Raw genomic sequence first — 24,062 nt, forward strand, 5'->3', positions numbered from 1 at the left:
TGGCACTGGTGGGTGGTGAGGCACCGATTACTGCAGACACATTAGTGGGGTCTGGTTGCAGACCCCACTATTTGCTTGAGAACACATGCCCGAAAAAGGTAAGCTCCTGTTGGTAGAATTTGCATTTCTTGACATTCAATGTGAGGCCACTTGCAAGTAGACATTCCAGTGTCGCCTTCAAAGCTTTATCATGCTCTTTCTCAGTGCTTGCCATACACCAATATGTCATCGCTTACGTTGAGCACGTTGGGGATGCTGGTTAGAACCTGACGGATGGTGTCCTGGAACACTTCGGCTGCTGAGTTGATTCCGAAGATGAGTCTCTTATATCGGAAGACTCCAGCATGCGTAGAGAAAGTGGTGATCACACGAGATGATGCATCAAGTTCTAGTTGGTGGTATCTATCTTTCAGATCAAGTTTAGAGAATAAGATGGATCCATTCAAAGCAACAAGGATGTCGTCCACTGTCGGTGTGACATGTCTCTCACGCTGGATGGCTTGGTTAGCACAGCGAATGTCGACACACATTCAATATGCTCGGGGTCATGTGGTTTCGCTACTACCACGATTGGAGATACCCAGGGGGTTGGTCCTTCAGTCTTTTCAATTATGCCGAGGGACTGTACCCTTTCAAGCTCTTCTTCCAGTGGCTTTCGCATGGAGAAGGGGATGCGTCTGTGAGGTTGTGCTACTGGTTGAACAAGGGGGTCAACATGAAGGTGTACACCTTCCAGGAAGGTGTACACCTTGGAAGTCCTTTAGACAGCCCACTCCCTTGAAAAGATCTGGGTAGGCCGCTCTCGGATCCAGTCTGTTTGGCACCTCTCCCACATTGCACGTGATCTGGACTAGTCCTAGACGGGAAGCTGCAGAGAAACTAAGTAGTGGGGTACAGTCTCCAGACACAACATAGAGAGTTTCATGGCTGCTCCCGTTGTAGGTGATGAGAACGTCAAACTTTCCGAGTAGTGGTAAAGGAGAATTTGCGCCATAAGCAAATACTTTCTTAGACGTCTTGGACAGCGTTTCCGTGCTCAAACGATTTCTTAAGCTATTCGAACCGATGACAGACACTGTAGCGCCAGTGTCAATGGTAAAACGGACGGTCTCACCATCGCGTTTGAGATCCACCTGGGGAGACGCCGTGATTGCGTGACAGTGAGAGGAAGTCTTGAAAACGTGTTCATCACTGTCAGGGCTGCTTTCCCGCACGACTGTGTGCACGGTTTTGCGTGTTGAACGACACACACTAGCAAAGTGTCCAGTTTTGTGACAAGCATTACACTGTTTGCCAAGATCTGGGCAACTGGAGCGTCCCTCACTATGAGGCCATGGTTTTCCGCAGTTGTAGCATGTTGCGTCTGTCCTTTGATGACGCGGTGGCTCGCGAGGCCGTGACGGCGCTTTCCCGTGGTGCTTCGGCTGATGAGGTCGCGAGGTGCGCTTGGAGTTCACTGCAAGTGTAGACGCTGAGTTTTCTTTGTACTGCTGACATTTTTGCTCGATCACAGAGATGTTGTGCTCTACCTCTTCAAACAACCTGCCTTGTTTGAGAATTCCTTGCAAGTCGAGGTCATGCTGCATGATATACCGGCGTGGACGTGTTGACACTAGACAGTAGGATTTGATTCTTGATTTCGGTGTCGGCATCGGCGAAAGCACAGTGCTTAACGAGCTGTCGTAGTCTGGCGTAGAACGCGTCGAGCGACTCGTTTTCCATGTGCTTGGCTTGACGGAAGCGGCAAATCTCGAAGGTAGTGTTCACTCGGGGTGCGAAATAGCCATCGAACTTCTTGCGTGCTGCGGTGCAGAGAGGCGTTGCGTTGCTGGAGCCATCGGTGCTGGAAACGGTAGACGCAGTTGCGGCTGCGGGAGGATCAGGTAGCGAACAGTAAATGTAAATGTCACACTACCAACGTAGTGTAGTAGTAGGGCCGTCTTCCAAGCGTCGGCTGTGATGCCGCAGGCTACGATGAAGTTTTCGAAGCGTTTCACCCACTTCAACTATTCGGTGCCGACGTTGTTCGGCGTCAGTGGGACGTGCGTCGAAGAAAGGAAACGAGGGCAGCATGCTGTGCGCCATACCGCAAAGTAGAAGTTCGGTCGATGTGTCCTGATATCTTCGTTCCGTTTAAAATAGTTGCTTGGCAGCCTTCACGTAGTTCCGACGCATCCTCGTCGCCATTGTAACGTGTCGTAGTTGGAGTAATACGACTGATTACGAACGATTGTGTCGGGAACGCACACGGGTTTATTTGTGCTACATCGCAGCCATCTTGGAAGCTCCCCTGCGGTCTACCAGGGTTGACTTCCTACATTCCAAAAAGTGCTATGCATGGACACTACAGATGGTATTCCTAATTAAATAAACGCATCACTCTTTTGATGATCCAAATATAATCTCACTATCAGGCAGGGAGCAGTCTACTTGACTGGAGCAGTATTTTCTTATTTGGGGTGTTGCTACGCTGCGCTCCGCAACACCCCAACGACCGCCGCTTCGCGTCGGCGCCCGACACCGTGGCTTCCGCCACGGCACCGGGGTTCAACCGACCGCGCTGGCAAACAGAGAGGGAAAAAAAGAAAAGCGTGATGCCACGAAAAAAATTTCTAGCGAAGGCGGAATTCGAACCAGCGTACGCCTGGTCTCAACGCGAGCGCCATAACCACTAGGCCATATAGCCATCTTCTTTTCTTCTCTTTAAATAGGCCATATAGACGTTTTCACGAGAGCGCTTCCGACGGTCTGGCTTGGAGAGTATGTGTCAGTGTTGCCTGTTCGGTCTGGACTGTGAGCTTGCCTTGCGCTTGCATTGCGGAGTGGTAGCTTTCCTTCGACGTTTACGTTTATTTTTGTCACGAATGACTTACGCTCCTAAATAATGGCATATATACTCATCAAAAGGATACAGGCCAGTACTGTGCAGTTTATGGGTGCACAAACAACTAGCGGAAAATAACGATTTTGGGGACTAAGAGTGTCCACAACACAGCACTTCGCGAGACCACTGCCGCGATGTGGTATGTTCACGCTTCGCCGGTTTCCTGCATCACCTGAGGCCTTGGCATTTCAGTCTAATGTGAACCGATGCACACATCAGTAGAATAACGCATTTTCATAAACTTTTTTCGGCACATTTCCCAATAGGTTGCGAGAATTGTCAGCTCTTCGATGCAATATTTTCTCGTATGTAGTGGCAGAGGCTGCATTTGTTATTCTTTCAAACACGACTTCATTCTAGTGCCTAACGGGGGTCACACGGCGCACTTTTGATCGTGATCTAGCCCGATATGGGTCGAATTTCTTAGTCGCGATTGGCTTCTTTGCTCAATCTGCGGAAGGGAGCCAATCGCGGTCGAACATGCCAGATCGGTCTCGATCGCTATCAAAAGTGGCCGTGTGACACCGGTATAAGACAAATTGGAGCACTCTGCGAGAGAACTAGTCGGTAAATACACTTCGCAACGATCTGGAAATATCGTGTCCTATGGAAGATGTATGCAGACCCTGTGTCCACCAAAACATTGTCTCTGCTTTCACACGCACCCTGCGCGGCCCTGCCCATAAAGGTAATTAACTTCAACAGTGTGGTGCGGCATCGAGCTCACCCATCTTTGAGCGTTGTCTATGTGCTTGGGCAGCAAGATAATGCAAAAACGCACGTGTCAACAACATCAGCGCGGCCTAGCGCTAGTGCTAGATTTCGGGAACCGTATCACGGCCGGGATCGACTAGCGTGCGCGCTCGCTTCTTATGGCCTTCGCATAGGGGCTAGTTCTTGCCTATCGCCACTGCTTGGTGTGGGGCGCTGCATCCTCACAGTGCTCAGCTGTTCCCAGCCGATTTGTGCAGCGCGCGCAACGCTGGAAGATGTGGTCAACAAGTCGCCTAATTGTAGAGGACGCGTAAATGGTTCATCTAGGCTTCTTATAAATGCATGCAGTGTAACCGTATTAATACATCGAGCTCCTTTAAATTCATTGGGGAACGTGGAGATGCATGCGCGGGGAGAACAACTCTCCGCCATCAAACGCATATGCATTTTGAGGAATGAAAAGAAATATTTATTGCTCGTAGGCACATATGCCCCTGTCACACGGCACATGTAATGTAATTTGCAGTAAATGTGATTCATACCGAATGTCATTGCGGTCTTGCGCTCCCAGTCTACACGGGTAAACAAAATGGCATTCGCAATTTATGGCAATGTTTATCGGCAGGCTGCTATGACAACGAGACCTTTAAAATCGTGCGTCTTGTTTACATATTTTCACTATATTGTTGGCAACACAATGCTAAACATTGGATGGCTATTTGAAAATATATTACACTTCGTTTTAACTTAACGATATTGTATTTTTTTGCCAACCCACCGTCGTCGAGGTTACACAAGTCGCGCGTAAATGAGTTCGGGAAACTCATTCACTGGGCGAATGTCATTAGCTGTGAATGTCATTCGCTATGCCCGTGTAGAAGCAACGAAAATGGCATTAACACTTAATCTCATTCGCTGCGAATGACATTACACGTGCCGTGTGACAAGGGTCAATGGTTGCCATACTTTCAGGCGAAAACTTGCGGACATAGTAGTTCACAATTGTGTCTTATTCACAATTACAATCTAAAGTGTTTCCTTGGCGGCTTGTGTACATAGGCCGAAGGCTTGTCGTTTTCGTAAGTCAGTTGGTTCGAGTGATTTACAAGGGGTGTTCTCAGAAACTTCTCGGCATTATGAATCGTCTCGCATGGCTGTCAACATCTTCAGGGCAGCTCAAGATGGGAGCGCGTTGTAATTAGGGTTGGACTGCTATTCCTGCGTGGCAGCTGTGTTCGGAGGCTTTATAAAAAAAAACACTATCTCGTCTAAAGGTGCTAGAAACTCAGGCTAGGAACTCATTGCTGGGGAACTGGTAAAAAAAAAACACTGGGTGTGTTCCCGGAACGGGACTTGCAATACCGAACGCAGCAATACACCATCACACAACAGTTATATACCGATGTGCACTGAACGGCGCCAATTCTTGGCTGTGGACGCGCGTACTAAAGGCTGAACGACCGTCTTCAGGAGCCCACAAATTACTGCATGCTGAACATCACTGATAGAGTACCGAATAAAATGCGCGGGAAAACAATCATGCGAGCGCGAAACCAAGCGCATGCACGCGGAGCAGGGGAGGAAGGGTAGTGTCGCAGCGCCCCTATCGCCGGCAGGTGGCGAAAACGTGCAGAGAAACTCTCCCATTGTTTGCCCGACGGGTGAGAAGGCCGTAAGAAGCGAGCGCGGCCGGGCTCGAGCGCGCCCGCCTAGAGCACTGCACGGGCCGATTTTTGCGGCCCGGGCCCGGCCCGGGCCCGTTTTTACATTGGGCGGCCCGCCCGAGCCCGATCAAAACTTTTATGGCGAGACCCGGGCCCGGCCCGGGCCCGCAAATAATCTACGTTACCCGCCCAGCCCGGCCCGCCACCCCTTTACCTTAAGCCCGAGCCCGGCTCGAAACCGGCCCGAGCCCGGCCCGAGACCGAAAAATACATGTTTTTCAGAGTTGAGACGCCCGAGAATAACTCGAAGAAAGCCCGAGCCCAGCCCGGGCCCGCGTCAAAAAACCCGAGCCCGGCCCGGGCCCGGGTCAAAAAGCACACGCCGTGCCCGAGCCCGGCCCGAGCCCGTGAAAAAACTGCTCTACCCGGCCAGGCACGGCCCACGGGCCGGGCCGGGCTCGGGCTTTCGGGTAAGCCCGAGCCCGTGCAGTGCTCTACGCCCGCCATTCGAGCCCGGCCGCGTATTTCTATTTGCGCCCGCGTACACCGCTCGACCGCTGGCGCCACTCTGCGCCGCTCGTGCGTACCGCGTTTCTAGGTGGTTGCTTTCGCCGAGGGCGCTCGAACGCAGTCATATTGTTTGCATGAATGCAAGGCCTGGAAGCGTGGCTGTATAGCGGAGTGGTGACGGCGCACGCTTAAGGGTTATGCGTACGTGGGTTCGAATCCCGCTTTAGCTAACATTTGCTTTTTATTTTAATATCACGAATTTTCTTTTTTTTCCTCTCTGTTTGCCAGCGCGGTCGGTTGAAAGCCGGTGCCACGGCGGAAGCCGTGGTGCCGGGCGCCGACGCGAAGCGGCGGTCGTTGGGGTGTTGCGGAGCGCAGCGTAGAGCCCGGCCGTACCGTATAATGTGCTAACTGAGCGTGGCGTAGAAACGCGCTAAATGCGCCACGTGAGTAAGAACGTAAAAAACGGTATTCGCATGGGTACGCGGACAATAGCATCATGCTTGCAAGAATAACAGTAACGAGAAAAATAAATTATTCGCACAGCCGATCAAGTGAAATACTTACGTGCGTGCAGTGACCGCTTCGCTGACCACTAAGCGCTTTTCACTCACGGCAGTAGTGGTTTACAGTCATATGCATTTGTATTTATTCGACAATTGTTAAGACTCGACATTACTTTATTATGAACATAGCACAGTAAGACGGTGTAAGGGAAACAAGAGAAAGAGCAGAGATGGCCCTCACGCTGCAATATTATGGGCTTATTTCTCTTCAGAGATAGCGCACACGAACAATTCTTGCCGTACGCGATATGTTCAATACAAACTTCGCGCACGATCTACGTTAAGGTTGACCGTGAGCGAAGCTTGTTCCAAATTCAGACATTCGAAAGAATTGCCATTCCAGGTAAACAAACGTACAAAAATAGATAAACAAATATATCTTTATAACAAGTCCTGTTATAATCCCTATTGGGATTGACAGTATGTATAAATAAATAAATACTAAAAATAAAAATCTAGCACGTGGGCTGTATCAGTTGCGCTGGCATCTGTGATCACTGCTGCGCGTCGGTTCGCTGCAGGTACCGCGCTGCTCGATACCCACGCTTATGCTTTCACATTTGGTTATAAACACCCTGCACCACACCAGATCCAATAAATTTTGCATGATTGAGCTGTTCAGTTGCGTCGGCAGCGAATGGAGTAACCACCGCATATCAACCAACCATTGACACGCATCGTCGGGCCGCCGGCGCCTGGTTCTAAGCATTGCCCGACAGCTACATACGTGCCTGCTTTCGCTAAATGAGGCAACCCTCAACCGCGAAACGTAATAGTGATCAGATTCAATCGACGATACGGTCACATGTGCCCATCAATAACAATGAAATATACCGCTGATTAGCACGCCAGGTCTCGACGAAGCAGACGCGGATGCCGCCGCTACCGACGACGAAACACCACATCCACTGGCTAGGCTTGCTGTTGCCATGGCACACTACACTGAGCGTTCACGCCAGCACGTGAAACATGTAACAAGTCAAGCGGCACAAGACAAGCGAAGCGGAAGGAAACAATCGAAATAATGCGCGGTGAAGATCACACAACCGAAGTGCGGCCGGCCTGCTCTCGCAAGGCACACAGTCCAAAATGGCGGCATAGCATGTTCTGACGCTAGACGTCGCCCGTGTCAGCCAATGGCGCAGCTCAAACGTCGGTTTGTGAAAAGGTCTATAGCCACGCTTCCAAAGCATGCATGCATGCGAACTAGATTGTACCATTGTCTAGTACACTCTAATACGAACCATATGATTGCGTTCGAGCGCCCTCAGCGAAAGAAACCACTTAGAAACATGGTACGCGCGAGCGGCGCATGGCGGCGCCAGCAGTCGAGCACTGAGCTTGGGCGCAAATAGAAACACGCAGGTTGACCGGGCGGCGACTTTACAATTGCTAGAAGGTACAGCGGAGACTTCCGCTTAACACGTGTTGTCATGGCAATCGTGGAGCTCCTAGGTGCCTAGGGGCATAGTCGCTTAGGGACTTTTGAGGCACTGGTCTCCGCTGAGCGAGGCTCTCTTATCTCCGGGACCGGGCGCAGCGACCTTGCCGAGCGCAGCGCCTACGTGCGAGCGAATCGTTTAGGGCGCGTTGAATGTCTGGCGGTGTCTGGCCCACGCCGGCCGCGCTTCATTATTGTAGCGTTTGTTCTAGTGGCGGAAATCCTTACAGTTGTGGTCGTGTGGCATGACGGCTTTTGATCTCGGTGAACTGTGGTGGTGTAAACAAGCTGATACTGCTCGCGTTTGTACCACGGTGCTGCGGCAGAAGCCGCAGTGCCGGGCGCCAACGCGAAGCGCAGCGTAGCAACACCCGAAATAAAAAAATACTGCTCCAGTCAGGTAGACTACTCCCTCCCTGATAGTGAGATTAAAATTGGTTCATCAAAACAGTGATGCGTTTATTTAGGAATATCATCGTTTGTCTCTCGCACCTTGTCTACGCCGATCAAGTGAAATACTTATTATTAATGTGTGCGCGGTTTACGCTTGTTTACACCACCACAGTTCACCGAGATCAAAAGCCGCCATGCCACCCCACCACTACTGCAAGGATTTCCGCCACTAAAACAAACACTACAATAATAAAGCGCGGCCGGCGTGGCCCAGACACCGCCCGACATTCAACGCGCCCTAAACGATTCGCTCCATACGCACGTAGGAGCTGCGCTCGGCAAGGTCGCTGCGCGCGGTCCCGGAGATAAGCCACGCTGAATAACTAGCAGCCGCCGCGCCAGACCAGTGCCTCAAAAGTACTTAAGCGATTATGTCCCTAAGCGCCTAGGAGCTCCACGATTGCCATGACAACACGTGCTAAGAGGAAGTCACGTGACCCGCAGTGCCACGCCCCCGATGTATCTTCTAGCAATTGGAAAGTCGGGACCCGGCGCGCGCGCGCGCGCGGAGGTTGCGGTACGTCACGCCAGGTTGGCTACGCCGCGCCAGGCGTATCGCCGTTCCCCTACAGTCCAACGTCGCGCAGCCACCGCAGCTGGAGTATGCGCTACTCCAGAAAACTGCGCCGCTCCATGCCGCCTGTCTTGGCACATCGAAACGAATCTTCTCGCGCACTTTTATTGCGATAGCAATTATATGGACACTTCAACCGGATTTCTGCCGTCGCCGTCGCCGTGAGGTTCCGTATAGATAAAATCTTCGCCGCGCGCCGTATGCCTCAGCGGAAGCGTGCGGGGACGCGCGCTATCACGGAGAGCGAACGCACTCAATCTCCCACGCGCAAGCAAGGAAGCGGAAAGCCAGCGCCGGAGGGAGCAGGGGGGGGGGGGGGCACTTCTCTGCCAAGAACCGCGCTCGTCCGCACAGTCTCTTATCTCCACACGGCTCTGACCTTTATGCTCCCTGCATTCGCCGCTCAGTTTCCGTTGAAGCGATAGACCACACGTACATACGCTCGCTGCCAGCGTTTTGACAATCGTTGACAGCAGTCATTCAGTGTGATCTATTCATGTTTGTTTGTGCGCGCTCACACCACGCTTGTTCATTCAGTTAGTAATAGTCGGGCCACATTTTCCAACGCACGCTACACATGCAATGCTGCCCAGATCGGCAGTGCAGCACTACAGGTGTGTCCCTTCGCACGCGCTGCCCACGGTAAGCGCTTCTCATAAACACCACCGTTTCACACGCGCCTTCTCGTGGTCATCGAGTCTCTCTTCATGTCGGTCTACTTACGCCGCAGCACACCTGCTTACTTAATCAGCTCATGTTTACTACAATTCATATTGCTACCAAGGCCGCTAACCTTACTTCGTATGACATTGCTGTGTTGCTATCGCATTCATTGCTTCGCCCTTAGGGCGAAACTGTGACATTTTTTTCTGTCGGTATAGCGATCGCCACCGCGGACCGGACTGTTGCTCGGCGATGGCACGGACGCAGACACATTCCGCAAGACGAAACATTATTCTCGCGTTCTTGGTCTGCGTCGCAAGTGGTCTCTTCCATAAGGGATATACTTGACAAGTGTCCATAGTGTGGCGAGTACCACCACCTAGTACAGGAGCGTGAATATCATTCCAAGTATTTCAGGTAATTGACAACGTTGCTCCTTTCGGAATTGTGTAGCTCCAGCTCGGTTAAAATATTATACGCAACTACCATGCATTCGTCGCACGCAGGATGACAAAGGCATCGTTCGACAAGCTGCTGAGCTTTGTTTACCACAGGCTTGTTCATCCTCCAACTCACAGGAGGCCCATCTCACCGGCAGAGAGACTCGCGGTGATATTGAGGTAAAATATACGCTGATCATATTTCCTAGAAGTTAGCCAATGCGACCACGAGCCGACGTGCATGCATGTGTACTGTGGCTTTAGAAAATTACGTTTTTGCTAACATGTCGCAAGAATTCGTTCCCGTAAATATGCTTTTTTTTTCGTGTTCCCTACTTCTCATAATTTAAAGGGCCCCTAAACCACCCAGAGGCCGAAGTTTAGTTCAGGCGTTGCACTTGTGCACGAGTCTACAACGAACACGTAGCCGCGAGAATTTTTCGAAATAGTGCCGTAATAGCGGAGTTACGCGCGTTTGATGATCGAAAAACGGCCCTCCCTCGTTTCGCTCTTTCCTTCGCTACTCTCCTCGTCGGCTGGTCTCCCCTCCTCGCCGAGTGCTGCTCGAAATGTCACGTGACAAACGTCATCGCCAACGCGCTTCTCAAAACACTGCCTACTTCCGGTTAAGGCACGTCCACTCTAGCCATGATGCTAGCGGCACATATAGACGCCCACACGTCAAGTTTCATCCTAGACGCCAGCGCTCGTTCCTCCCCTGGCGGAGCATTTCACCTCCCACGGGTGTACATTTCCGCCGCTTCCAGAGCTCGCGCAAGCCCGCGTTGCACGCGAAACATTGCAATGGCGCCTCTTCGGAAGCGTGGTAATTACTGTTGTGTTGTTAACTGCCATAACAGCAATGTAAACACGAAAGGGTTGATGCCACCAGTCAGATTCTACCGATTCCCAACTAAATGGTACGAAAAAAGCAGACGACAGGCATGGATTACCGCAGTGCGCCGAACAAAGTAAGTAAACAACTTTTTTTTCCCTTTCGCCTGTCTTTAACTTGGTGTGTTGCGTGTTTACGTTGTATAAACAACTTTTGTTGGATGCGCTAGCAGTGGTCGGAGTTCACGCGTGCCGAGAAACTGAATGTGTGCGCGGTGCGTTGAACATGACTAGTGTTCATTCCTGCATCACCACTGCACCGTTCGATCGAGCTACTAGGAGATACACGCCCGCGTCTTGGTCGCGCCGGCATTGGTGAAGTAGAAACAATTACTAGTGCTTTTAACTTATTTCTCTTGACCACTGTTCAAAATTACTATTTTCGCTCCTGTCGATATTATATACTGTAGTGGACGTACTTGTTAAAGTTGTGTACGTATGTCGTATTTGTGCATTGCGGTGATATATTTTGTATATTTCCGCATAGTGCTGATGGAAGTCCGTGGTCGCCAACAGAGACAACACGGATTTGTAGCAGACATTTTGTTGGAAACTGCAAGAATGACAGTAACCAACACCCGTCGTATGTGCCGACCATTTTTCCGGCGGCGTACAAGAAACGGACACCTGACCCAGAAGTGGCGCAGAGGTATGATGGCCTGGGGAGCACAGGATTCAGTGCGCGTTTTAAATCATTTCGCCTCCGTGCCCTGCGAGAATTTGTACCGCGCGCGTCCTTGATAGTTAAGTAAAGCAAAAAATAGAAACTGTGCAGTACTGACCTCAGCCCGCATAGTCACTGGATTTCAGCGAGTACGGTCGTTAAAACACAATCGAGACAGTCCACGCAGCTAGATTTCAAACCAGAAGATGTCATAATGCAATTTTTGTCTCGGTGCACAAGAACAACCGTGCCTAAAAAGCTGGGCCGTGCAGGAAATTTTCTCGAGGATAGAATTTTCTAGACAGGAAATTTTCTCGAGAATAGAATGCCCAGTCTCCCCCCCTTTGCATGTTCATCACCCCTTGGCTACTCCCCTGCAGCTGTGTCACCGTGGTAAAGTATCTGTGATAGATATGCTAAAAGTTGACTACCATTCAGCTGATGAAAGGACAGACGAAACATAAACCTCGCAATGAATCGCTTGATGTAACCCGTGCCACACTCTTTTATTTTCTTAGGTGGAAACGGCGTTTTGAAAGGGCAGCCAGAACAAATTCTGCGGAGCAGGCTGTGCCGCAGAGTACTCCTCAAGTTGATCCAGCAGTGCAAGATCAAGATACCACTGCTTGCCTGGGCTTCGATGACACACTTCTAAGTGATTTGGAATCACCAGAGATGCCTCTTGCACCCATCAGTGATGATGACCCTCAGCCTTCGGCAGTACCTTGTGAAAGACTAGGACAGGCTCATCCAGTTACACAAGCTGATGCTGTAAGCATACGTTTTTGAGATATCGAATTTGTTTTTGTGTTTACCTGTGATTTCACTCAGGCTGCCTACATTGAGCATTGCGTTAAATAATTGGCAGTCTCTTTTATTTTTGCAAACCCCGCAGGCATGCCAAACAGAGCCAGAATGCCGAGGAAACCTGATCATCCTCCTGTCAACAACAAACGGGTCTGAGGCATCAACTCAAGTTTCTCACACCGAACAATGTGACAAGGTACAGTCATCACTACACATTTGCTGGGTTTATCTCATACTGTGTTGTTGGGTTACATCATAATGGTTGTAGCAATAATTTATCTATGGCAGACCTCGTATGAACACATTGAAGTATGTATTCCTAGTAATAAAAATATTTAGATCACTCTCATAATGGGTAAAAGCTGCCTTTTGTGACCGACATGGCCGATGATTTCATAACACTTTATAGCTAATGCCTTCATATGGTATGTCACATCACCATGCATGTTGCATTAACTTGCCTGAATTCGTACAAAATGTGGTGATAGGCATCATTTATCACCACTACAACGAAGTTCTCACCCGTCATGCAGCCACCACTTGCGACTCTTATCGAAGCACAGATGTATGTAAGAATATTTTATCACATGACATACCATTGTTAATGAAGCAGCAATAATGCTTGGGCTTGCTACACCGATCAATGACGTGGGCCTTTATATGCGACCTCCTACGCCCATGAAGAATAGCCACTTATAAGCAACTTTATTTTCTTAAAATTATCATTACAACTATACAATTAATAAATATGGCCTGAAAGTGCAGCTTACTGCTTGCATATTTGCTAAAGAGGCTACCTACTCATATTTGTGCTGATTGTGTGAAGTCAAGAGCAGCGGCAAGTACACGTGAAGTGCAGCCTGTAAGCTAACTTGTCAAAAAGCCCACCTGTACAAGCATCCATTAGGGGAAGAGGGACAGGAGAGGACTTGTACCACCGAACGCCGAGTTACCTCTGCCACTTCACCCCTAGAAGCATCCTTCTCTGCTTCTCTCTCTCCCCAAACAATGATGGGCTGTTAAGAGCAAGGGGATGGAGAGAACAGCACACAATTTTTTTCAAGGGATGTTTGCCGCTGAAACTTTGTCACTGGCTAAGGGTGGCTCTGATTGTAGCTCTAAGTTTACTAAGTTGAGTATAACATGACTGGTAATATTTACATAACATGAGCCAAGCACAGATTGACTAATGAAGCTTGTTGCTGGGCTAGTCGGTTCATGTTATACCTTAGACCATATCCTATCCACAGAGTGATCCATAGAGTGATAAAGCTATTTTGAAACACAGATCATGTTCAGAAAGTCAGAAATATATTCAATGCTGCTAGTCACTCAGTTGTACCTTAGACCATATGGTCGCTTAGCTCAAATAATGAAGGAGAGACGGGGTCAAGGGGAGCGCCAACTTTCGACTGTTTATTCATTTCTTTTTTCACTTATTATATACGCAGACATGCTCAGCATACAGAAAACCATTTATCAAAAAATCTTTTTCCACTTGCAACAAAGAAACTGACGTATCACTGATACATGATGGCGCACGTGCCTAAATTTGAAAGGCCTCTAACAACTCACGTGCCGTGGCGTCCTTGCTTTTACCCAGAATCCGCACCTTATCCAGACGTGGCTGGCAATCATGTTCAGTTCAGTTTATTTCCTTAAAGGCCCCTTTTCAGGGGTGTTACATAAGGGGTGGGGTACGTCATGCAGCGAAAAATTCAACGTATTGACCAATGGGAATGATATTTCAAAAATGGTAGGTACACTGTGCAAACAAACACACATGTGAACTGCAGTGGTACGACAAATGTGCTCCATCTTTACCTTTTAACGAAAGTTCGTGTTCCCTTGCACGGTTGTTAACGCACCTTCCCGTCTGGCCGACATAAGTCAAGCCATGATAAATGGCAATCTCATAAACGACTCCTGTGGCACATTTCATATACGGCATGACGTGCTCATTATTGCAGCCACTTTTTTTGCTCCCATCAGACAGTATGCGCAGGCAGAGCTGACTGAGCTTGCGTGGCGCAGAGAAAACAATTGGTACCCCGTGCCTGTTTGCAACCTTCTTCAGGTTGTGGGCAACTCGGTGCATATAGGGTATGACCACTGGTCTTACCATACTCTGCGCTTGCTGCGCCCTTGTGCTTAGTTGATCGCGCTTGAATTTTGGAAGCAGGGACTCTGAGACGGCGACAAGTAGTGTGCGGGGGAACCCAGCCAAAGACTGGCGATCCAGTTGGTTTTGAAAGCTCCTCTGTAAAGCGTGAGAGCACAACCGTACAAAGGCAGACTCAAGGCAGTGTTTAGCAATGGCCCTCTTAACAGTCTTTGAATGTGCTGTATCATAAGGCAGCAATTCCTTAGTGGTCTGAGGCGAGTAAAGCCAACAGGCACGACCCTTCTGCAAAGTGATGTTAAGATCTAAAAACGGTAAAGAATTGTGAACAGGTAATTAGTGAGTAAAAACGGAACCCTGCCCGAGACGGCAAAAGGCCGCTAAAATGTCATCGATAATTAGCTGACATGAGGTAGTCATTTGAGGTTTTAAACCAATTAAATTTTAAATACCCCCGCCCCCTTGATAAAATGTTCGTGCAAGCATGGTCGATACTTGATAAAAACAAATTGCAAAGCACTGGAGTGACACACGAGCCTATGCATATGCCTTGTCGTTGTACATAAAAATCTCCATTAAAATTGATGAAGGTGACCTGTAGATAAACTGCAACACGAACTATCTTTAGAAGGTAAACATGGAGCACATTTGCCGTCCCACTGGTGTTTACATTATTGCGAGCCACAGTCTGGATAAAGTGCGGATTCTGGGTAAAAGCAAGGAGGTCACGCACGTGAGTTTAAGTTAGAGGCCTTTCATATTAAGGCACGTGGGCCATCATATATCAGTGATACATCAGTTTCTTTCTTGGAAGCGGAAAAAGATTTTTTGATAAATGGTTGTGATTCGCACAATGTGCGTATGATGTTTTTTTTCTGTATGCTGAGCATGTCTGTGCATAGATTATAAATGAAACAAGAAATGAATAAACAGTCGAAAGTTGGCGCTCCCCTTGACCTCGTCCCTCCTTCATTATTTGCGCTAAGCGACCGTATGGTCAAAGGCATAACAGATTGACTAGCAGCTATGAAGACATTTCTGAACATGATCTGTGCTTCAAGATAGCTATATCACTCTGTGCATAGGCTGGAAATGCTACATTGTTCTTAAAATAGTCACTTAGAAGTTTGTAAAAAATTTGCTTATTAAGGCAGTATTTGAAAAGTTTTCTGTTGCTTTTGTAGGTCACTGGGACTGATGGAAGCTGGAAGAGGAAGTGTGAATTCTTTGGATTTGAGACACTTAAGCAAAAGGAGACTGCTTTGCGAGATATATATGCGGAGTCACCATACAGGTCTTTAGTCTTTTGCTCAATGTTCTGCCACAGCCCAGCTACCGAAGCACAGACATGACCCGTGAGGACAAGCTTTGTCTTTTCTTGGCCAAGCTTAAGCTTGGGATAAGCTTCAGTGCTTTAGCTGTGATTTTCGGAGTGGCTGCATCAACTGCATCCAGTTCATTTATAAAAACACTTGACATACTTAGCGCAGCCTTGAAGGAGTGGATATTTGTGCCACCAAGAGCTATCATCAAGCAGTGCATGCCACAGCCATTCAAAGATAATTACCCAGATTGTACATTTATTATCGACTGCACAGAAGTTCGAACTGAAATGCCATCAAAGCCCGACTGCCAGCACATACTCTACTCTAATTACAAGGGAGGCTATACATTGAAAGTCCTTGTTGGTATAATTCCAAACGGAATGATAGCCTTCATGTCAGCGGTATATGGTGGGCGGCAGACTGATTCCTTTATTACCCAGGACTCTGGTTTTCTGAACCTTGTACAAGAAGGCGACATTATCTTGAGCGATAAAGGTTTTCCGCGTATCCGGACAGATGTGAAGGACAAAGGTGGTGTCATTTTGATGCCTCCCTTTAACTCGGGAGGTGGCCAACTTTCTCAAGAAGACATGGATGCAACATATAAAATTGCATCTGCTGCGTATCCATGTCGAGCGGGTTATTCAGCAGACTGAAAGTGTACAGGATCCTGCGCAACACAGTGCCCTTGACTTTGGTGCCGCACATGGACAAAGTGTTCTCGGTATGTGCTGCCTTGGTCAACATGCAGCCACCGATAATTCGAAAGAAAGAATGAGTGCATTGTTTGTAATACTTTGCAAGCGAGTTTTGGATGCAAAGGGAATTTAACACATAAATCAAGATTACCAGTGTTATGTCTTGCACACATGCTAGTGGAGTCATCATCATCATTAGCCTATATTAATGTCCACTGCAGGATCAAGGCCTCTCCCTGCGTTCTCCAAATTACCCTGTCTAATTGCTCTAGCTGCTTCCAACTTGCGCCTGCGAATTTCCTAACTTCATCATCCCACCTAGTTTTCTGCCGCCCTCGACTACGCTTTCCTTCTCTTGGTATCTATTCTGTAACTCTAATGCTCCACCGGTTATCCATCCTACGCAATACATGGCCTGCCCAGCTCCATTTTTCCCTAGGCAAGTATAAAGTGACAAATGTGGCATCGTGATGCACCGGCACATTTCCGTTTCTAAATTTTCAACGATTTCTCATGTAGTTCATGCATCTGTGAGGCGTTTTTAGTTGTGTGCTGGGTGCACAGCATGATTGAGTTAGGTTGTGGTGCCCTGCAATATTTGTCTCTACTGTATACACAATTGTTTTTGTTTGCATATGTATGGCTTATGCCTTCAATAAAGATTTCATTTACCAGTGCAGTCACCCTGTCCTTCTCTAACCTTTGCCAGATATTGTACCTCGAACCCCGAGGTGGACATTGAACTAAACTAGCCAGCTTGTCATCTGCTATCCTTTTAACCCTCTTGAAAATCACATTGCGTGTACCTTGATGTATTGTTTTTCAGGTATTGGCAAGCTTCTAGAATAGACAAACAATGGGATTATTGGGTCTACGTTTTTATTTTTGTCATAGGAAAGAACGTTTTATGAAATGATGTAACCTGTAGAATTCCAAGCACAGTGCATTCTTGCAATGCTAAATATGTGCAGTAATGTGATTTTTAAGACAAAAGCCAATGTTTATGTGACTGGATTAAAAAAACTATGCCACGCGCAGGTAGCAAATGTAAACTGGCATCCGCAACAACATATTTGCACTAAAAATACAGCATGTAAGCATGGTATGTTGCCCAGCATCATAAGTTCACGACACCACATTTTTATTGATTTCACATACTTCAAACTAAACGCATAAAGGTAAGTACATTCAGAAACATTAAATTGCATTAAAACATAGCATACAAAAGCAACTGCCCTGTCCAAAAGAGTAATAAAATATTGGATATAGACTAGATACATAGTAAAATCAAACAGGCACTGTACTTTCATTTTCAAAGCTTTGGCCCACTGAACAGGTAGTAACATAAGCATAAACACATATTATTCGAGTTTTTATACCTGGATGGTCCATCCAGGTATAAACTTTAAAAATATCACAAATAATAAAATAGATAACTGCACATATTTTCTCCTGCCACGTGAGGCCACTAAACATTGCATGTAGGCTAGACACGTTACCATATTGGAGACACTGTATTCATATTTTCAAAGCTGTGGCATAGCCACGCCATCTCAACCGGTATTAATGTAGACCTAAGCACTATATGGATGCAGTACACCTTATAAACATCAGAAATTATAAATACTAAAGTTTTCTACAGGACAGTGTGACACAACTATATTGCATGTAGACTAGACTCACAAATCTTTATGAAGGCACTGTATTCACATTTTCAAAACTCGGGCATGTCCCATGCCAACTTGTAGGTAGTGACAGTAGAAAACACACTCTCACACTTCGTCTACCAGTATGCAGCAAACAAAAAACATCACACATGGCAGAAATAAATAAATGCATGTTTCATCCAGAATTGTGTGGCACTAAAATATTGCTTGTAGACTAAACACACCACACATACAAATTAAAATAAAAGCACTGCACTTTCGAAGCTCTGACAATAAATGACTGCACTTTACAACATTCCAACTTTTAAAGTGCATATACCCCTAAGCATTTTTTTAAAGCGAACTGAAAATATCACATTGTGAGAACATAAACATTTTGCGGACATGATGCCAGCAATACTTCACAGAATGCCTCTTTAAAATTCTGGACCTAAAAATGAAAACTCACGCGATGGAAACAGTTAAAATAATATTAAAACAGAGCAGGCACAAAGAACTTGAAATAAAAATACTCCATTTTAGGGATGAGCTCCCACAAAAACGCTTCATCCCTCTTTACAGCAACTATTACACACTGATCTTGACTGTACACAAAGAGCAAAGCTTTCTGCAAATTAAGAACATACATTTGGACCTGCAACTGAGTGTAGTATTGGTGTGACTTTCTTAATTCAATTTTGTCATCAATGAATATCAAATATGGAAGCTCACAATGCCGTTCTTCGTATCTGATAAATGGTGTATCCTTGAATTTATATGTGCACTTGATTTCAATCAGGACAGTCTCATTAGCAAGCTGTACAAGTCCGTCGGGGCTGCAGCACAGCCAAGGTTGCTCAGGAAGAACCACCAGTCCAGTCTAGAGAATACAGATATGACAATGAGGTTTGGGAATACCGCTATATGCAGAATATAATTTTTGCACCTTCAGTGCTTTACATAAAAGGAAGGAGTCCTACCTGCACAATTCTTGCTCCAAGCCTTCTCTCCAGGTCCTCTCGTGCTGTGCCTTCAGTTGTAATTCCTGCAATGATATTTTTTGACAGTACAATACAAAATCAGTACTAATGGTTTTGTGTATAACCCAATAAAGGCACTTCAGACTAGCCAAGGCCAAAATTATTCTTTCCATTTTGGTAGTGTAAAGTGAAAAACGCACCATAGCACATGGCAGCACTCTTGTAGGAGCTGGATTTCAGGAGTTGCTGAGCAGCTTTCTGAAGCCCTTTGTCATCCCTTTTTGTCCGAATCAGGTGTGCTTTGGTACTGCTGATGCGAAGCCTCCTCTCCTGATGCCATCTGCATATTGTGAAACATGAAATATGTCACTCCAGCCCATTGTGTGCACTCCAACTCTAAAATTTAATTCCTTACATACCGTGTACAGCTTGATTGTCCTTGTGTCAATAAAGCTAATTGACATGGGCTTTGCTCAAGAGTGACCTTTTCTTGATACTTTTCTCTGTGATCACTTTTCATTTCCACCAAAAATCTCTTTGCTGGGTTGTCCCATCCTCCATCACATTCAGAAGATGGTACACAGGCCGGTGTGACATTTGTTTGAGAAGGTTCTCAAGGGTGTCTTTCTCTGCGGCCTTTGATACCTGCTCAACAACAGTGTCGAGCACCTCTCTGCAAGTAAGCTCATCAGCACTGAGCTGCATCAACTCGAGCACTTCCTTTAAGGGGCAGTCAATCTCGGGGTAGCTCATCAGTGTTGTTCTTGGCACAATTTTGATGTCTGGAGCTGTTGATTTCTTACCTGTTGCACAGATTAAGAGACAACAGGCAGCATATATTGACACATTTTGGTTCCAATGTCGATGTGTACATAGTCAGTTTAATATTATAAAACTCAACACTAAGACACCTTAAGGTTGACTAGACTGAGCATAGCAATGTCTACCAATAAAAGACATGTTCTAAATTACCCAAAAACAAAATTATATTCCCAATTATAGGTCAGTGACGTGTTTGTATTCTCCAGTCAGAGCCTTTTTCCTACTGTGAGCAAAGGTATTTTTATGTTGCGCCACATTGCTGGTGAATGTTGTCATGCAGCAAACTTACGAGGCACCACGTCTGATAAGTGTTGTGATCTCTGCATCCGGGGTTTTGCGCTGGGCTTTCCCCACTGCTGAGGTCGGCTTGTGCAGCTGTCCTCCTCATAGCTGTTGATGTAGAGGCATACGGCCACTGCATGCTTGCACTGACCCCGTACACCAGCAATGCAAGTGCACTTGCCGCAGGAAATGCGAAGCTCTCGTTTCAGGGGGCATGACCATGACAGCTGCGAAAAAGGAAAAATGCATTGGCCGTTGTTGTACGCATATTAATTTTCTAGCACAGAGACAGTGAACTAGCCCTTACTGTGTGAGCAGTCATAGCCCAGTCACGCGGTCCACTTTCGATCGCGACCAAGATAAAATTTCTCGACAGCGATTAGCTCTTTCCCGCTGATGGCGCAAATTAACCAATCGCGATTGAAGAACTTGATCGCTATCGAAAGTGCACCGTGTGACTGGGCTATCAATCAAGTTCGCGAAAAAGAAGTGTGACCGTAAAATAGCACATACGGAATCATGATACCGATGTGTGCCATACGTTACCGAAAAAATGACAGGCTAACTGACGGCGTATCGCATATGCGCTTGGATGGGTGCTAGTAAGGTTAAATATCTCAACTAAAAGCTGTCACTGCGTCAGGGACGCTTATTAGGAAGCTTTATCTCGGGCCCAACTCCGATGCCGCTTATTTAAGTACATGTAAAACGCGGAAACGCTTTTCTGAGATAACCCCTGAATCGATTTTAATGAAATGTGTTGCAAACGGAATTTCGATTAAGGGCCTGAATTTTTAAAAAATTAAATATTTCCGCGCCTGTACTTCGATGAATAAGGTACAGGTGCGGCAATATGCAAGTTTGAGAAAAATGGAAGCACGAAGTTTACAAACTCGTAGCTCTGCGCCAAGAACAGGTATCGCAGTTGCAACAAACCTCATCACATTTGGTGCAGTAGTTGCCGAGAAAACCGATTTCTCCTTTTTATGTATTTAATTAGGAGCCCCTGAGACCAAAATCGAGAGTGCGCCGTACACACAGCAAACGAAACAAAACAGGAATGTAATTATGAATGTGCGGAACATTGTGCTTACCTCTAACTCCACGTCGTAAACAACGTCGTCCTTGACTTGCGAAACGCACTTCCCCTTGGCGAGGACGATGTCGTCTCCGACGAACTGCACAGCGTCAACTACATGGCTAAGCAGAAGTTGCCCTTTCGCCACATTGCAGCCGCGAAAATAGTTGTCCACCGCACAGATCTTCTTGAAGGCCGATCTAAGCGTGAACATAGTGCACGTGCGCGCTATGAGACCTGCGCAAACACGTTCAGTGCAGCAGGCAATCGAGGCGGTGTGAAGGAGAGACAGGAGAGGGTGTACACCCGCTCGTTGAGATTTTTCACCGCATGCGGCGCTCACGCCAGCGCGCCAGCGCCACTCGTCGGTGCCGACGACGAACCGGCCTCCAGTGTGCCGCGCGAGAGGTGTCCAAAGTAGACGGCAGTGCGGCCGGCGCCCCGCCCGCTGCACGATCAACAGGCCGATCGACGACCGCGAAGCTGCGCGCCTCCGCCACCGGCAACGAAAACATCGGCTGCAGCTGAGTGCACGGGTACCGACGGGAGACGACCGGCTCGGCTGTGCTCGCATCGCAGCCGACGGCGCCGCTAATATCATCGTATTTTTCTTCTTTGTCTACAATTATTGCGAAGAGCGATAACAACGATTAGAAAATATTGCGGCTTGTGAGCGTCGGTAATCCATTTCGAAGCGCCATCCGCTTTAGCTTTGAAGGGAACCGGAAAAGGCCTAGCGACGATATCGGCGCCGTCGAGCGATCAGCGGCGGTGAGGCTGCCGCACAAATGAGTCCCGGTCTCATCCTCTCTACGTACGGCGAGGAAATCTCGCCGCTCGCGAGCAAAACCGCTGTCGACCGGCGGCCCGCGAATGACAAACGGCGTGCGGCGAGTTAGCGTGCCGGTAACGTGGACGTGGACTCGGCGCTTCTCGGCTACCCGATGTTGCTGCGGTGCCGGCGCGTGTTATGCGAAGCGTGCCGCTATAGACCCTGTGTTGCGCGCACGTCTGGAAAGACCGACACTGTTCGCACAGTTAATCAGACCGCTAAGCATGACTGTGTTGGAACACGAGCGATTCGATCCCACCGACCGATCTGCGCATGCGCCTGTTTTCCTGAAGTAGCATGCACTGCCACCATCTTGGTTGTAGTCAACTGGTCAGCCACACCACCTCAGTCCGCGCTCGTTGAGTACTGCGCACGAGCTTCCCAGACATCTCTGCGACTCCGCCACCCAGAAACATTCGTCATGTATTTTAAGAAATTACATCGGCTGTTCATTGCAGGGGCCGTATTCTGAAACGCTCCACTTCGGCGAAATTCCTTTTTTCGCTTTCAGGCGCGTGATGATTGGCTGTTTTAGCAAAATTGGATGAGCTGATTGGCTGGTTAAGCCCGACGTCATTCAATTTTGCTCAACCAGCCAATCAACGCGCGCCTGAAAGCGAAAAAAGAAATTTCGCCGAAGTGGAACGTTTCAGAATACGGCCCCAGCATGCGAGGCGAACCTTGAAAAGTGCCTGCTGCTCTTTCATTTCAGTTGTTACCTGCTGACATATCCACAACCCCACGGGGCGGCTGGACAGGTCCCAGGCAGTCGACCTGAGGCGGTTGCAGACGGGCACTTTCACCAACCCCTATCACCTGCACCGCCTGTGGCCCGCGCTGCACCCATCGCCCGGCTGCCCGTGGTGCGAGCACGAACGGGCTGATATGGCCCATATACTGTGGGAATGTCAACGCACTGAAGAAGAAGGAACAAGAGGAAGGGGGAAGATAACAGCAGGACCTTCTGAAGCGGGGCGCCTCGCTGAGAGATGGCAAGCCGCCCTCCTCAGTGAGGCACCCGAGGACCAGGAGTGGGCCGTCCAGCGGGCCAGGGCCATTGCCGAGGATCTCGAAAGATTTTTCTCCGGCGATGGACCCCTGGCAGCCTAGCCCCGGGCACCAACAGCCTTAACCGCTGGACAAATAAAGTTTATTCCTATCCTATCCTATCCTATCCTGCTGATTACGCGTTGAGTATCTTATTTGTTCGAGCTTTATATGTAGTACATGCTGATGTACGCGGTCGTTTTGCGTTACTATTTTTGCACACGTGCATCTCTGTGACTGCAACGTATGTTTGCTTAGCGACGGACATAATAGGATTTGTATACCTGTTGAAGACAGGTTTGAAATGTGGCGCCGAAACTTTCGTGCCCTAATGATGCTTACCTACAAGGGGTTTCGCGCACGACTTGCAGATTTCGGTAACATCGATATTTAGAAGTTCTTGGGTAAGCTGGCGGCGTTTTTAACATAAAAACGCCGATAGCCATTCATCGCCAAGTCAACGATAGCCAATCAATAGCTAATCGATAATCGATCAATAATCACTAAATTCCGGAAAATTCTGGGGATGACTTGGTAATGATTAGCCTAGCCCAAATACGTGACCAATACCTTGCGTTAGCCAATCAATAGCTAATCGATAATCGATCAATAATCATTAAATTCCGGAAATGCTGGGAATGACTTGGTAGTTCTTAGCCTAGCCCAAATATGTGGTCAATACCTTGCGATAGTTAATCGATAGCTAATCGATAATCGACAAATAATCTATAAATTCCGGGAAATCTAAGTACACGGGTGTTTTCGCATTTTCCCCCATCGAAATGCGGCCGCTATTCGTCCCCGTGTTTCTTCTCGCGCTGTGTATTACCAGTACCACCTATTAATCCGTTGGATCCACGTCTCTCGAAGCTTTCGCTCTTAAGAAAACACATAGAATCCAAAGCCTTTCTCCCTTGTGTGGTTGTAGCACCCAGGAACGCAGGAGGTCAATCCAC

General features: G+C 47.8%; 2 protein-coding genes across 6 annotated transcripts; one reads left to right on the top strand and one right to left on the bottom strand.

Moving 5' to 3' along the window:
- The first annotated feature begins 10,584 nt into the window (after positions 1 to 10,584).
- Positions 10,585 to 15,768, top strand: LOC119450952 (peroxynitrite isomerase THAP4-like). The gene is made up of 5 exons (XM_049666359.1): positions 10,585 to 10,880; positions 11,291 to 11,452; positions 11,986 to 12,238; positions 12,363 to 12,470; positions 15,581 to 15,768. The coding sequence occupies exons 1-5, from the start codon at positions 10,714 to 10,716 to the stop codon at positions 15,746 to 15,748; spliced, it is 858 nt and encodes a 285-aa protein (XP_049522316.1). The 5' UTR covers positions 10,585 to 10,713; the 3' UTR covers positions 15,749 to 15,768.
- A 1,723-nt stretch (positions 15,769 to 17,491) lies between these two features.
- LOC125944930 (uncharacterized) lies at positions 17,492 to 21,581 on the bottom strand. 5 transcript variants are annotated; one of them, XR_007466616.1, is made up of 4 exons: positions 21,244 to 21,581; positions 20,157 to 20,376; positions 19,246 to 19,385; positions 17,492 to 19,110 (listed from the first exon to the last, which is right to left on the bottom strand). XR_007466616.1 is itself a non-coding variant. In XM_049666362.1 (3 exons), exons 1-3 carry the CDS (start codon positions 21,439 to 21,441, stop codon positions 19,336 to 19,338), a joined length of 468 nt encoding a protein of 155 aa, XP_049522319.1. In that variant the 5' UTR covers positions 21,442 to 21,581; the 3' UTR covers positions 17,492 to 19,335. The 5 variants fall into 5 exon arrangements, 1 of the variants encoding a protein (XP_049522319.1); XR_007466617.1 differs by having other exon boundaries at positions 17,492 to 18,945; positions 19,046 to 19,385; XR_007466619.1 differs by lacking the exon at positions 21,244 to 21,581 and having other exon boundaries at positions 17,492 to 18,945; positions 19,046 to 19,110; positions 20,157 to 20,463.
- Positions 21,582 to 24,062: the final 2,481 nt, after the last annotated feature.

Source organism: Dermacentor silvarum, chromosome 4 (genome assembly GCF_013339745.2).
Source record: "Dermacentor silvarum isolate Dsil-2018 chromosome 4, BIME_Dsil_1.4, whole genome shotgun sequence".
Lineage (NCBI taxonomy): Eukaryota > Metazoa > Arthropoda > Arachnida > Ixodida > Ixodidae > Dermacentor > Dermacentor silvarum.